Here is a 17,035-nt window from a genome sequence, read left to right as displayed (position 1 = left end):
AATGATGCCCCTGGTCAGGGCCGATGCTATCTTTTGCGAGACCCTGAAAAAAACTTATTTAACCTAATCATAGTCACCTTTCGCATATAGCCTATACGATTTTCATATAAAATATTTTTCAATGTAAATTTTAAGCGCGAGGCCCCACAAAAATGCCCTAATTTGACTTCCCTTAACGCCGGCTCTATTCCTAGTGTAATTGTTTGTGGTTATGAAATAAAATGTTAAACGGTTAAACTTCCATGTAAGCAGTTACTAGGGGGAGCAAATCATAATATAAAAGAATTCGTTAAATAGAAATTAATCGCATGATTAACAATGAAAAAAAAAGAAAAATATTCTGTATTTTTTTTTTATGTAATGATAAAGGTCTTGTGCAGTCTGTCCCCTACTTGAATATATTTTGGGGGCCCCGGCTTAAATACACCACTAATGGGTACTGCCACGATTAAAGATAGTATCTTTCTATATATCTTAAATTTTATATGAAAAACATACTAGTAGGTATTTGAATCTCTTAGAGTAGGGTCGTAGGGATATTATCATACTTTATTTCACATTTTCAAATGTAATATTTTCGACGAAAATTAATTTAACCTACCAAAGCCAATAGTCAAACTATATTTTGTAGATAAAAATGAATATTTTCATTTTTAATCGCTACATCTTGAAAATGTAACTCAATGTTCCTCATAAGAAATGTTTCTTACAGCGACCTAAAAATTATAAAAATACATTTGCATAATTTTTTATATTGAAATTTAAAATTCTACATAATTGAATAACTATTTATAAATAAAAATTATGAATTTCACTACCCCATTTTGTTTTATTTAATCAATTCAAAAGTATTATTATTCGCAGAAAATTGATACTTTTTGTCTTCATTACCTTTATATTTTATTTTATTTTCCATTCCTATACAAGTCCTACACAATGAAGTTGACTTAAAATATGTTTAGATTAGGTACCTAAATTTAAGCTATTTACATTTAAGAGGACACTATATGTCTTTATACTATCGTCTTACAAACGTAGTTACGGCATCTCAAATTTTTATTCACTAGTCTCAATAGTTTGCTGTTAGTTATGATTAGGGCTGAGGACTTGTAGCTCTAATATGCAAGCACTTATGCACTTAAAAACCCCATAATATGCACTTTTTCTTAACACGAATGTATGTTCTGCAGAACTGACTGAGACTAAGTATTAAAATATTGATTATTGCCATGTCTAAAAACGTTTTATAAATAAATCCTAATTGAATAAAAGCCCACGTGGTGCGCACAAAGCTGATATGAAGACTATATTGTTTGAAATAAAAATGTCAATGTGGAAAAAATCGATCTTAGTATAGAAATATGTCTCAAAAAGTATAAAATAGTGTAAAGTGTAAAATATGCCTTAAAAACCAAAAAACGCAAAATATGCATTTATATACACAATACAATTTCAAAACTAGCTTTTTGAAAGCATGAAATGTATTTGTATGGTACTCTGCTTTTTTTGTGACTGTGCAAAACCATTGTGCAAATGCTTCAAGTCCTCTGCCTTATTAGTTATAACTTATGATATTAGAGTGGATTAACGTGTCATCAACTTTTAAAGGTAAGAACATTTTCTGTGTTGAAGCCTTCGCGATTCGTCAATACTTTATTTTCAAGCACGGCATTGTTATGTGAAATATCACAAATTAAAAATACTCGCCTATCTAGCTTGAAAATTAAAATATCGAATTTAAACCAACGTTTAAACACGTAAATATTTTTTCCCATTATTATTAAATAAAATTTACAATCTATATTAAAAATAAATACAACATATCATAAGCAAATACGATAATAATGAAATAATTTAACTTTGAAACTATGATCACTGGTCAGGGAAGCTATCCAGTATAATAGCCGATAGGACCCTTATATAATATTAACTTTTATCATAAAATATTTTTTGATGTAAGCAAATTGTTGTTTGTGTAAAAAGTGATTGGAAAAACATGGAAAACTTTTTCCAATTCACTTTTTAATTTATTTTTCACCAGGTCATACTAGTCCACATTGGGCACCCGGACAGATGCACGATGAATATTATGTCTTTTTTAGGTTTTTGGAGAAATATTAACCTACCTTATTTAATCTTCCATTAAATCTTCTTCAGTACTATATACTACAATATAATTTTAATAAATGTTTATTTTTTATAAAGATTGAAGAGTCAGACCAAAGTTAAACATAATCATAGATAATGTATTTATAAAAATTAATTAACAAAAAACGATTAAAAGTATATGTGATACGCACATATGTTCTCTCTTCTCTCCATCCGTTTTAAAATTGCGTAACATACCAAATTTTATGCTCAGCAGATAGTTCAAAAATTAGAGTGAATTGAAGTCTTATAAAATTTAAAGTTAAGAATATTATTTTGACGACCTCATAGGCTTTTTACAATATTTTAATTTTGAAGCGAGTTATAAGTATTTTAAAATTTACAACAAATTTTCAATTTTAAAATACTTGTATTTTATAACTTGCTAAATCAGATATTCTACTATAAATTTACGAATTCTCATCGAAGATTAAATTATTTCATTTTTTTTGTGATTCATAACTTTAATAGCCGTAGATATTTCAAACTTTCATCAAATGTTTATTTTTTAACACGATAAAATTTTCAAATATTTTCTCCGTCTTGAGTATTTAACATATATTTATAACGAAATTTTAGTTTTTAAATAATTTTAATATCAAAAACATTTTTCCTTTGGATCAGAAAGTTTTAAAATTTAATACAAGGTTCCTCATCAGTTGTTATTAGCTATTAAAAAAAAAAAAACATTAAAGATACAAAGGCACGATTTTTATAATTATCTATAAGTATTTTAAGTTTGGAATTTGACAAACTTCATCAAAATCTCGGAAAGTGTTTCTAGTAAAAAATTTTCAGTTTTTATAGTAAAGTATTAAGAATGTAAAAAAGTTTTCTAATAAATAGTTCACCCAGTCACTTTGGCTTAAAACCTGACATTGATTATTCTATTATTACATTATTAATAAGCCGACTGACTGACCGTCTCCGCTCAAAATTGTTTTTCGTTAGGTACCTATACAATGATATTACGAACACTTTACATAACAGTGGCCCACACGACACCTACTGAATCTTTACATATAAGTTTAGACTATAAAGGATTAAATAAAAAAAATCAACGCTTTTAAATTTTTTTGTGGCCGCCCCAAAATAGTTGACAGTAAGTGCCTGGTCTTAGCATTGACTTGTAAATCAGTACTTTTATACGAAGTGGAAGTTTGGATTTAAACACAGGACGTAATAAATTATATATTGTGGTTAGTAGTAATACAGCTGCCATCAGGCTTCATCGGTAGTTTCGCCTATGTTACCTATTAAATTATTATATAATATGCAATTTTTATTTGGAAAATGTGAGTATCTAGGTACTTAAGAACCTCAAGGAAGAGGAGGAGAGGGCTCGACAAGCCACAGGAGCTGAAAGATGAAGTCAGTACAGGATTCGAAAGCGGCGGGCTAAGCCGGCTTGAGAAGATCTCATCAGTACGAGATGTCTAGGATGGCTGGCTAGTCCGGTCCGAGAAGAGGCGACAGAACGCGATGTCTAGGGCGGCGGACGCGGTCGGCCCGAGAAGATATATGAAGGGATAAAAATATTTAAAAAAAAAATATACTGCTGTATAAAACTGCCGTGAGGGGATATAGCGGGTTAATCTTGCTTGTCCCTACTTACGATGCATTGTTTTGTAAAGTCATAACAGGATTGGGGCATTCGCATATATACCAGGTTACTGAGGAATGGGTATCTCAAAACTGTTATGACTACTTTCTACTTGTATAAATTTATGACTTTTATAAATAAACGATGCTGCATGGGAGTTAAGCAATGTGAAAACAGTTCGGCTTCCATGCAGTGATTTAAACAGAAAAAAAAAGGTACTTAAGAACCTTATTGCTTATATGAAAATAAAATACCTACTTTAAATATCAGATAATGATATGATACATTCTAATCAATTCTTTAAAAATAAAGAACATCACTTAGAATCGTTTTTAATTGTCATCGTTTTTATCATTAAATTAAAATTTAACACATTTATAATGATGACTTACTCATTAGCAAGGTAAGTACACTTTATTCACTCTTTAATACTGTAAAAAGATTTTTTTTTACTTTAAAAAGTTTAGTTGAATGTTGAAACAAACTTTATATTAATTCTTCAATAACAATAATCAAATTTGAGATTTTATTATATAACCTTCCATTTGTTACAGATATATATTTTCTTTAGTAAGTAATCCAATTCATTTTAGGAGACCCACATTTTTTGATTTGCACAATCTACCAATTAAGTGGCTTGGTTATGGTAATAATGTTCCAGGAGTAAACCTACCTTATACTATGTAATAAATTATATTTCTGCAATAATTCTGCCTAAGCAATTATGGAACCATGATTATATTTCTGCAGAAGTTCACAATGATTTTTTTAATGTAAATTAGCTGTTGTCGCTTGCATTGAATTAGCTTAATTATTATTTGAATAAATTCCAATAGTGATGCAGTTTTTCTATTTCTGTATTTTTTTTTTTTGATTAATCATCGAACTCTATTATTATTTTTAGTTATCTAACACAAAAACTAAGATATAGGTACCTTAGATTTGAGATATATTTTAGTTCATCTTATAATTATATTACTTCTTATATGATGCCTACTATAAAGTGGTGTAGGCACGTAGCACTGTAGAAATGCGATATTTGATGTTGCCGTGCAGTGTCAGATCTACAATAAAGGGAATGAGGTAAAGCATTTCATCTCGCAAAAAATATTGTACACTGGTCAATAAAATACAATTTTATTTTTATAATATCATGGTTCATAAATAGGTAAGTAAGTCTTATGTAATTATTAATATATCATATGACGTATTTTATATCTTACTCCCTCCTACCCACCACGAGAAAACCCTAAATCCGACACTGTTGTCAAACAAGGAATCATAATTATTAGCTTCATCACACCCACCATTAGTAATACTCACTAATACAGTAGTTGAAAATCAGCGCCGTTTATAATTTGTTTGACATTGACAATATTTAATTTATTGAATTATCTTACTTTTTATTATTATTATTATTTAAACTTTATGAATACAATTAGTTTCAACAATTACAAAATACTAATACAGTAAATACAGTTACAAATACAATAGAAATAGTACGATGTAAAATTAGATTAAAAAGCCTGAATGGTTAAAGAAAGATAATATATTTAATATGAATAATATGATGTTTTTTTGTTGGTTTGAAAGTATACTTATAGAATCGAAAGGGATGTTGGAAGTAATGGAAGTACTAAAAATAGATAATAGGTGGTCACGATGTGTGAATAAGCTGGGACAGATGAAGAGTAGATGGTTAATATCACAGACCATTGGGTCATTGTGTAGTGTGCAGAGAGGGGAATCGTTCAGTGACAGTTTAAAGGAATGAGATTGAAGACGTGTGTGTCTAAACCGGAGGCGGGGGTATACGATGTTATGAATTTACGTGAAAGATCGAGGTTATGAAACCATGGTAGTGTTGGTATGGTTGGAGATATCATTCTGTACCTGGTGGCGAAATGAGGAGATAGTAAACCCCAGTGTTTAAGCCAAAGATTAGATATTTAGATGTACAGGTCTACAGGACCTGAGAATGGGGATAAAATCAGACTATGGAATTTTCATACTAGAAGGGCATCTGTGGAAAGCAGAATCTTACTTTTTTTATTAGTACTTATCAGATGATAAAACTATTGCCACCTGGGCCGAATTAAGTACGTACTAGAGGAGCTAGGGTTTCTAGACTCTGAAATACTGAAAGCCTCGAAGGAACTTTTTTTCTCACAACAAATTCATAATATTTTAATTTTTAATTTTGATAATCTTTTTTTTTTTTTTATTAACTTTCAGTTTAACTATTACAGCTCAACAATTATTTGAAAGACATAACAAGATACAGTTCTATAGAATACAATATTTAAAAAAGTATAGATAAATGATAACAATGAAATAAAAAGTATTAAAAAGTAAAGTAAATAAAGAAAATCATATTATGAATCTTATTTTTGTATATTGTTATTATTCGTATTATACAATTTTTATTACACCGTGCCCTAGATACCTAGCTGATGGGCATGAATGCGGCCCTCATATAGGCAGAACACTTAGATTAGTAAGATCCGACTATAGGTATTTGGACTTGTTGAATTACTTGCACCGCGAAGCATGGACTAAGACATATTATATTATGTTAGTCAGCGTCTCATTATATAGGGCATGCACTCATCGAACTAGCTTGGTCAATTATTAGGTATTACGTTAATTATATTAAATTAGAATAAATTAAGTTATTGGTAATAAATATTTTAAGGACACGTGCATTTTGCGGTTTTAGGTGGATTACTTTTGAAAAGTTATAAAATTACGTCACTCGTGACGTGATGTTTAAATATCATTTGCGTTACCCAAAATTATTTTTATCCTGTTACTTTACTTTTTCTTGCATAAAATAGGGTGTTACAAATAACGATACTTATTTTAAAAATTAATTACAAAAAAGTCCATAACGGCATAACTATACGATTAATATACAAGTAAATTTACAAGTATAGGCATGAACAAAATATAAAAGTATTAATTCCTAGGATCTTTAATAATATCATTGATTAGATATTATTTATTAGGTATCTAAAACTTTTGGAATCATGAATACATTTTATTGATTTTTAATTTTTCTCGAACATCCTAGTGTCTAGTTTTTCTCATACATTCCACATTCATAACTTATTTTAAATAACACATTTCTCCAAAGAAATTTGTTTTAATAGATATAATTTCGTAGATTTAAATAAAATAATATAATGAAATATATAACTACAGGGTTACTGCAAAAGTAATTTCGTTACGGTGATTTATAATTTGATAATTTTTATTACGTTACTATTTAAAACTGGCCATTTGGACCCCATTACTAATAGTACACTAGTACACTACTACGACTATTAACCACCAAGTACTAAGGCTCCAACTGGTAAATTCTTAACTGGTCCTATAGTTGCTGTTCGCTTGGTTTTTTTGTTGGTTTGACCCCTTTCCTAATCTAAAATCCTGGTTACTCTATTGGGCCTACTGTAATGCAGTATAGGTACCACAAAATAGGTTATACTCGTTATGGGTATCCTGGCTACCCGTAGAAATTTTTAGGGGAAGGGGGACAATGGTTGAATATTTTATTCTTACCGTACATTTTGTTTTTGTGATTTAAAAAGTAGTGTTTGTATAACGTATATCATCTTTTCCCCAATGATTGATGGGCCCATTTACAACTCCTACGTCCCCAACAGGTGGCCCCATTTAATTAAAATACGAGTTTGGATATTTGGTGTTATTTCGTTGATGGTGCAGTCATCGCGGACTGCGTTCAAAAACGTAAATATCAGTCAGCTGTTCGGTGTTTTGTTATTTGACATCGACCGCTGCAACCAGTGGACCGGTAACCATGGTAACAATAGTGCGCAGGGGAAACCGGTTGGCCCAGCAACTTACTACTAACACCAGCAGCCTGCTGTTGCAGTCGTTGTCATCGAGTTAGACTCAGGAGAGCTCAACATTTCAGACCGACTTGGTCTGTCGGGTTTCCATTGTGCAATCGCCGTAACGGTACGCAGACCAGTGGACGGCGAGAGTGGCCCGCGGCCGGACTGGTTGCGTTTTGCGAACCCATGGAAACGAAATAGAATAGGTAACCTTTAAAATTATAAACAAAACGGTTTTTTTTTACTATTATTATTATTGTATTTTATTTTTTTGCGGCATTTCCTTTGTTCGAGTACACACATACACTACACAATACACACATAGGTATAGGTAGATAGATACCCGAAACGCCAGACGTTTTTTCACGGACAACGGATACGTAACTTTAGCAGCTGCCTTCCTTCGTCCTTATACACGTACACGCACACTCACCCCTACTGCCGTACGCACCACCACCAATCACCGACAACCGTCGTTTTTCAGCTGCTGCTGCTGCTGCTGTTTGACAAAGCCTACAGTGTGCCCCCAATCAACTGAGTACAGTATTCTTGCAGCCCGGTCGTTTTACGTATGCATGTGCGAGCCCAGAAATCCACCGGAAGTGCGTCTTCGTCTTCTACTCATACGTCGTCACCGTCTTCGTCTACGTCGTACAAGTCCGAGTACTTCCGGTTTTTCTCGTTGCCACCCTTTAATCAAGCAAGTCCTTTGCTACGGGCCGACACTGTCCACAGGTGGTCGCGACTCGTCCATCGCGATCCGTGTCAAGGACGCTGCGTTGTGAAACTATCCTCTCGCCCCGTGTTCGTTGAATAGTTTGTGTACAATCCTCGCGTCATATACTCTGTCATCTCGTCCCGGTTTTGTTGAAACTTGCACTGCACAAATTGTTCACATCCACTGTAATCACCATGGTGTCTCCACTTTCCCGATTGCAGTCCAAGACATTCCCTGCTATGTCATCAATGCTACAAGAGAAGGAAAACTATGAAGAACTCAATCAGATAGGAAATGGTAAGGGCAGAATGGAAGATATACTTGATGTAAAAATTTATTTAAAAAAATTAATCTTGTAAATTTATTTCATAGGAGCATATGGTACCGTGTACAAAGGCCGAGATCTTGTCAACAAAGGGAAATTTGTAGCCATGAAAAAGATAAAAATCCCATTGGCCCAAGATGGTGTACCCATGACAACTCTGCGTGAGATTGCTCTACTTAAGCAACTTGATCAACAACAACATCCAAATATTGTCAAGTATGTAATATTAAATAAATCATATGTAATTATTGTAAATATTATTATTCTATCTCTCCTAACTTTACTTATTAGACTTTTGGATGTGGTACATGGGCCAAGACTATATAACGAGAAATGTATGACACTTTATTTAGTGTTTGAACACATTGAACAAGATTTAGCTACCTACATGGCACGATGTCCAAAACCGGGAATGTCTTCTGAAATAATTAAGGTATTGTCAATGTTTATTTATATTTAACTAGTTAATTATACCTTTAAGCGCCTATCTATTCATTAAATTTTTTTCCATTTAAATTTTCAGTATTAATCTAATATGTCTATTTAACTATTGTATTTTAGTAAGTAAATGTCTGTATTTAAATCGTTTAGGTAGTGGATTTTATTTAAAAACCAATCTAAATGTATAAGGAGCTTTAGTCTTCTAAAATCTCATAGAATTTTACTTTTTTTATTTTACTATAGATTCAAACAGACTTATTAAATCTTGATTTAAATCAATATTTTGTGAAAATAGTTTATTCAGTCTATTAATTTATAGAAGTTTGTAACAAAATTATGTTGGTGTGTCTGATAAAAGTATACCTACCATTAAATTATTTTAAGCTGAATCAGAATTTATTGACCATGGAAATAAACAGCATCTAAAATAAATACTCATTAATCTTAATTAATAATTTTGAGAAAATTGCAATACATTATTATTGGACAGTGAACACAGTTAGAAATATGTATAGTTCACTTTTCGCTACCTACTAATGAATTAAATTAATATATTTACTTACCTGGTTACCTACCTTTTTATCATTAAATTAAATAGATAGGTATATAAAAAATAAAACCTAGTAGGTATTCCTAATTTGAATTATTATATCTATTTCAAAATATAATTTAGAAAGTTAGTACCTTATTTTGATTAGGTATACTAGTCACATATTTAATTTTTAGTATACCTTGATGGGTACCTATAATAAAAAATATATTTAATATGCGATTAGTTTTTTTAGTTATGGTTTCTAAAATGTAGCTCAATATAATGTTTATATGCTTTGACTTTTAAATCCTAAGAATATTTGATAGCTTCATAAAAATTGTTGTAAGGTGCCCAGTGCCAATGCAATTTTGTCCTCAAAAACACATTTTACGGGAATAATGATCCTGCCTTGTAGAATCTACCAAGTTTGATCAATTTTGTTTTTTAATATTTTAATTTTAAACTTAATAATAAGCTTAAAAAAAACAATTTTTAGTTTTTCTAATTCTATGCTGACTGTATAATTTTGTCATTTATCAATTAAAAAAGAAATCATCTAAATATATTCAGTTGTCAACAGATTATTCCATATTCCAGTGAAATAATTTTTTTCCCCCAAAATGAACAACAAAACATTTCGTTAATTGTTAATTTAATGATATCTACATATGAATGTGTGTGTGTTCAAATTTTCTCGCTCACAGATCTACTCACATTATTAAATATTTACAGTACTATATACTCACAAGATTGTGTATTGCTGAAATGGTATGTGAATTAGGTTGCCTATAATTTAATAACCGGCACTGGGAGTCTTAATGTAAATAGTGACCTTATTAAATTGATAATCTGTAATTAAATCAATAACTTTCTCACTCTTATTAGCCAGTTCACTTTGTATGAATACAATCAAAATTAAGATTTAAAGTAGTTTATTTACTGTACCACTTTTAATTTTTATCTACTTTTTATATTCTAGGTAATGTTCTTGAATATAACAACTATAAATAAATAAATGAATCGATTTTACCTCTAATTTAATACAGCTAAGCTTAAAATTATTTTATCGCGCTGGAATATTTGTAATTTGTAGAGATAATATTATGTATGATTAATTATTTGATCATTTGTGATATTTTTTGCATATTATACACCTAATATGATATAATATTTTATTTTTACCTTGTATATTAAAGAATCTTTTAAGAGAATTTTAAGTAGTAAATAGTAACTAGATTTTTTTTCATGTAATGACGGTTAATTTTATGTATATATCATTATTTTTATCTTTAATAGAAATTACAACCAAACCTTACCAAAACTTACTAGTTAGTTAGCTTAACAATTTTGTGATATAATATTATACCTAATATGTTTGAAATACATTTTTTTAAATACAATTTATATTAAATTAATTAATTTAACTGATATACTCTTGTACAAGTAAATATTATAAAATATAATCAAGTTTCATTTTTTAATACGTAACTTCATCAGTTATCTTTAAGCTATTTAAAGTTATTTTGAATTAAAAAATGTTCTTAGCTTTTTTGTACTAAATATTGATATCGATAAAAAATATTTGTCCCGTAAAAAATCTAGAATTAATAAAAAATATTTGATCCGTCAATAATCTAGAAAAATTAACTTTTTAACGAAGTGTTTCTTATAATATGATGTTATTGTGGTTTAAAAACTTCAAAGATAAATAATATTCAAAGTTTTTACTAAAATCATTTGAAGTTCAAATTACAAAAATTTGCATATTAATATGTTAAAAAATTTATATCATAAAATATACTTAATCAAATAGACCAGTCATTCTCAAAGTGGGCGATAGCGCCCCCTAGTGGGCGTTGGTGGCCTTCAGGGGGGCGGTAGGATACCCGAAAGAATTTTGGGGGCGTTGAGTTTGGTTTAGGGGGCGATACGAAAAAATATATAAGTATATAAATATTATATTATATTAAAAAAATTCTCATTTATATATTTATATGCATATTAATATAATATGTAAAATAGTAAATCTATATTTATATAATATAGATTTATTGTCATCCAAAAAGCTAATTAAAAATGTATGTTAGAACTCGGAAATAAGATATAGCATATTTATATATTATAAATTGAAATATCTGTTTTTAAAAGACATATTAGATGGTAAGTTAAAATTTTTTTTTTTTTTTTGGGGGGGGGGGCGCTAGAAAATTTTTGATTCTCAAAGTGGGCGGTGGATAAAACAAGTTTGAGAACCTATGAAATAGACTGACAGACCATCTATGCTCAAAATAATTTTTCATGTTCTATGATTTTATGATTTTGTATAATTGAATTATGTTTTTATGATTTTATATCATTGTATTCAAATTAAAACATCTCACAGTGACAAAGTGTATAGATGTACACCAGTATAACCACCTCTTTTTTTGTTTCAACTTTTATGAATTTTAATACATATTTTGTACTGTTAATTTATTATCAGCTTTATTAGACTTTAGTGTTAAAACAAAACAATGTATTCAATATTTATGTATAACAGTACTTGTTTTCTTAGTTATATATATTTTTTTAGAAAAACATTCTGAAATATATCAAAAACCATGTTCTGTTTTATCTATTCCCTTAAACATTATGTTTTATCCAGGTAATAAAAAAGTAATTATCACTAACTAATTAACTTCATTAAACTTATTTAAAATGTAAAAATGTATTTTTATTATAATTTTTAATATGCGATTAGCAATTGTGTTAAAATATGTTTACAGTTTAATTCAAGGTTGTAAATGTCTTTTTTATTATTTGAGGACAACCACATTTGTTGTCTGTCTTATAAATGATTGACATAAAACTTGTGTTCAGCATTCCAATTTTGTGCAGGAACTTTTAATAATGGAGAAAATTACCTAACCTTTTAACAAATTTATATGTAAGCACATTATCTGTGCTTTTTGTAGGTTTTATGGTATCTTAATTTGTTTACAAGTTAAGAGTATTTGAATTATTTATATTTAGAATTCCTCTCATGAAATCACTGTCAATTTTCTCATTTATTAGATTGATGAAAGGTTAATTCTCTCCATTGTTAAATGTTACTATACAAAATTGGAACTGCTGAAAACAAATTTGTTATGTCTTGTGTTCATTAGTTGAAGATATGGATTAATCTTAAGTACATTTTATATAAATTAAAAATTAAATAATATTATTTATTTTAACTTTCTAGAGTGTTATGCGACAAATATTATCAGGAGTTGACTTTCTTCACTGTAATCGTGTTGTACATCGTGATCTCAAACCACAAAACGTTTTAGTATCAAGTGACCTCAGAATTAAAATTGCTGATTTTGGTCTAGCTAAAATATATGATTTTGATATGAAGTTGACTTCAGTTGTAAGTAATAATTGAATTAGAAGCCAACAACTTCTACAACTGAAAAATAAATATTATTTTATGTAGGTTTTATGTTATGCTTAAAGTTTATTATTATTTAGGTTGTAACATTATGGTATCGAGCACCTGAAGTTTTATTAGGTTTACCTTATGCTACTGCCGTTGATGTTTGGGCTTGTGGCTGTATAATGGGAGAGATGTACAAATTATCTCCTCTATTTGATGGCGAATCTGAAGCTGAACAGTTAGATAGGATATTTAGGTAATTGTTTAAAATTAATAAAATAAAAATGTTGTTAGTTAGATTAAAAATTTAAAATAATTTTAGGGTGATTGGTCTACCATCTGCATTAAATTGGCCAAAGAATGTTTCTCTATTGAGGAGTTCTTTTGAGTCATATCCACAGACTTGTTTGAAGACTGTAATCCCTGATATATGTTCTAAGGGAAAAGATTTGTTAATGGTAAGATAAGTTTTATTAATAGACAATAAATAATTTTTTTCATATTAATTAATTAAATAATAGGTTTTTTGATTCAGTGTAGTCTGTTATTATTAATTTTTTGTAATATTGTATTACTGATAAAATTATATTAAGAGGACCTCACACCCACGTGTGTTGTCTTTGTCTTACACACATACAAGACATACCAGATAATTAAATATTTTGAAATGCTCATAACTTACTTAAAAAAAAAATCAATTTTGGTAATAATGGCTTTTAACGGTCCATTGTCTTTTGTTTTTATTATTGGTTTTATAATAAAATATGCTACTGACTAGTTTGAACATTTTAAAAATAATTCTATTTTTTTTATTTTATTTCAGAAAATGTTGATGTTTGACAGTACTGAACGAGTGTCAGCTCGTGAGGCTTTGAAACATCCATACTTTAATGAAACATAAATTTGATTTTATCTTCCTTAGAGACTATTAATGTAAGTAATTAATGTGAAAAACTAAAAAAAAACTGCAATTATAAAAAACAGATTATTGGTGCATTTATATGGGCAATGGGCATGGTATAATTACTATCAATACTTAAATATGTATTATCATCTTAATATTTTATTTCAAGTTTCTGTGTATTATCTTATTCTTATAGAAAAATCTAGAATCAATTACAATACCTTAATAAAATTTTGATTAATATATTTTTTTAAATATTGTAGTTTTGCATAATGCATAAATGGTGCTATATTTAAATTATATTGGCTATTTTCTATACAAATCATTTATTACTTTTTCAATTTTTGATATTTAAGCTATCAGAATTATTATTTTATTCAATAACAGCCTTTTTTTTTTAATCTAGAAATCATTAAGAAATGTTATATTTAGAATATACTCTATGATTCTAGAATCTTGCAATAAAGCTATTAAGGATTTTGTGCTAGTTTCATATAGACACGTAATGTTACAAAATTAAAATTTATCAAAATAAAGTTAAAAAACACCACTGATAAAAGATTGTATATAACATGCATCCTTGGGAACTATAGACAAATTATGACTGTATCTAAATACTTAATAAAATAAAATTGTATATTAATCACCTTTATTTACATTGTTATAGTCTATCCGATTAAAATAAATTATTCTACTAACTATAGGGTCAGGATGATAATGATCTATAAAAGTTTAAAATATAACTTATTCTTTTAAATCTCAATGATATTGTTATAAATAATACCTAGGATGTATCCATTTTATTATAAAAAACAATTAAATTTACCTAATAAATTAGGCTTCTTCAGCTATCAATATTTTGATTCAATTGATATCATGATGTTTTTTTTCTAAAATTTAGATACCAATGATTATAATATATCAAAAATCAAAATACATCAACGATTAACTGTAATGTTTAATCTATAGTCCAAGCAATTGCCTAAGAATTATAATATTATTGTATGATATATTTAAAAAAACAATTTGTTTATTACTTATTGTCATTATTTAATCAATTATACTCATAGAGCTATTGATACTTTTTTTCTATAGCAATTCAATATTGCATAAGGCAAAATAATATTGATATTTAAAAATATATTATTGAAAAAGCCTACATTGCAAAAACACACAATAATAATTTATATTAATATAACTGCTTTTAAATACTAAGAAATTTAACAGATTGGTCTGCTATATGATCAATTAAAAGAAAATATATGAAGTATAAAAGTTTTAAACATCATTACCAATACCTTAGAGTAAACTATAGTTTTGAAATATTTTATTCTCTAGCCTCTTAAATAGATAATCCATTTAATAAATCTCATTTTGTTTTTTTCAGAAGTTTATTTTAAAGCATGCAGATACTTAGTTTGTATGAGTCTGAGGCAATGTATAAGTTATTATACTTAACAGTATTGCAAGTCTCAAAGAAAATTATAATATTCCTAATTAGATGTTACAATTTGAGTTCCAGTGTGGTTAACCATTTGTGTAGAACAGTTACCAAAATATAACCAGTATATATTTTTTTACCAACTAATTAATTTTAAGATCTCCCACTGTTTATATCCAACTTTGGATCTCAAAGTCTTGTAATTGACCATACATTTTGAAAATTATTTTTATTTTGCTCAATGACCATACCTTTTAATCAGTAAATCAAAAGACTTGCCATTTTTTTTCTCTTTACTGGCTTACTTTTCCGTGTTAACTTCCTTTTGTCTGTACTTGTATAATTTAAGTTTTTTTTCTAGTATTTTTCATTTTGTGCACTGATTGGATCAAAGTGCGAAAAATGCATTTTATTTCTATTTAATGTTTTGTACATATTTTATCTTATGTATTTTATTGAATAGCATGGGTTTTGATTTTTTAATTGGGTCCGTACCTCATTTTTTTAATTTAAAAATATTTTTTTATCTTCCTGCTTTTTTTTTAATTTTAGTTGTTTCAGTCTTAAAATATACTTTTATGTTTAGATATGAAATAAATGGACTGTTTATTTTTAAATATATGTATTTTGATTCTGTGCTAATCTTAAATTTTATTTATTACATCTAAGGGTTGGAATGTGAAATTTTCAATTGAAATATTATATAATAGAAAATTTCACTCTACATAAAATATTTGAATAAATTATGATGTATTGTTTGTTTTCTTTTAAATGTATTCCGTTAAAGATGATTCAAAACAATATATTGATCACGCATAAAAAACATTGATTATGAATAACTTATCAGTTATCAACCAAGGTCTACAAATATTATATGTTATTGGTTATAAATTAAGCTAGTAACTGTACAAGTATAGAATATTGTATGTTGGTATTAATTCATTGTATTATAATTTATAAACTATGTCAGAAATACTAGAATCTTGAGTGATTAAAAATCAACAATCTTATACATAAAAGTAATACAATATATAATATTATATTATATTGTTATATACTTATAACTTATTAATAACATTATAATGCTGCACTATTTAAATTTATAAATTATAATTGTATAAATGTAGGTAATATAGTTTTAAATAATAAATTATGAAACCGTTAACAATATTAACTGCCAGATTATTAATAATAAATAAATAAAAACATCAACACATTTTTTTATGAGTTTTAAAATATGTTATGATGTTTAGTTGGTTTATGAGTTTTGCTAGAGTAAAAGGCTACGTTAACAATTGTTAGATTATAGATTTGTTGAACAAATTCCATATTATTTGTAATTTGAAGTATGTTACCTATTTTCTTTGATTCATACAACAAACTAACTTTTAAAATGTTCACTTTCAAATTAATGACTATACATTTTTAGATATAATAAACATTTCACATAGGATTTAAACTGTCATGCATTTTAATGCTTAGAAATCACCAAGGATAAGTTTTGTAATATGCATTGTGACAATATCTTACAATTATGATTAGAATTTTAAACTAAATTCTGTCCATGTCACTTTTTCCATAGGATTAAAAGTCAATTATGTCTTGTCAAGGTAATATTGGCCACCTTATGGATGTATGTAGTAACAGTTTCTTCACACTAGCTCAT

At 28.1% G+C, this 17,035-nt stretch overlaps 1 protein-coding gene across 2 annotated transcripts; it reads left to right on the top strand.

The window, feature by feature from the left end:
* The first annotated feature begins 7,656 nt into the window (after positions 1-7,656).
* Cdk4 (Cyclin-dependent kinase 4) lies at positions 7,657-15,986 on the top strand. Of its 2 annotated transcripts, XM_015518959.2 has the most exons (9): positions 7,657-7,817; positions 8,096-8,626; positions 8,702-8,870; positions 8,946-9,087; positions 12,851-13,018; positions 13,120-13,280; positions 13,347-13,482; positions 13,848-13,957; positions 15,316-15,986. In XM_015518959.2, exons 2-8 carry the CDS (start codon positions 8,524-8,526, stop codon positions 13,923-13,925), a joined length of 957 nt encoding a protein of 318 aa, XP_015374445.2. In that variant the 5' UTR covers positions 7,657-7,817; positions 8,096-8,523; the 3' UTR covers positions 13,926-13,957; positions 15,316-15,986. The 2 variants fall into 2 exon arrangements, with proteins under 2 accessions (XP_015374445.2, XP_089084126.1); XM_089228000.1 differs by lacking the exon at positions 7,657-7,817 and having other exon boundaries at positions 7,864-8,626; positions 15,319-15,986.
* The last annotated feature ends 1,049 nt before the right edge of the window (positions 15,987-17,035 follow it).

The sequence above is a fragment of the Diuraphis noxia genome, unplaced genomic scaffold (assembly GCF_037042655.1).
Source record: "Diuraphis noxia isolate RWA-SAM2 unplaced genomic scaffold, SU_Dnox_SAM2 contig0004, whole genome shotgun sequence".
Lineage (NCBI taxonomy): Eukaryota > Metazoa > Arthropoda > Insecta > Hemiptera > Aphididae > Diuraphis > Diuraphis noxia.
The sequence above is the reverse complement of the archived record's forward strand: the minus strand, read 5'-3'. Positions and strand labels throughout refer to the sequence as shown.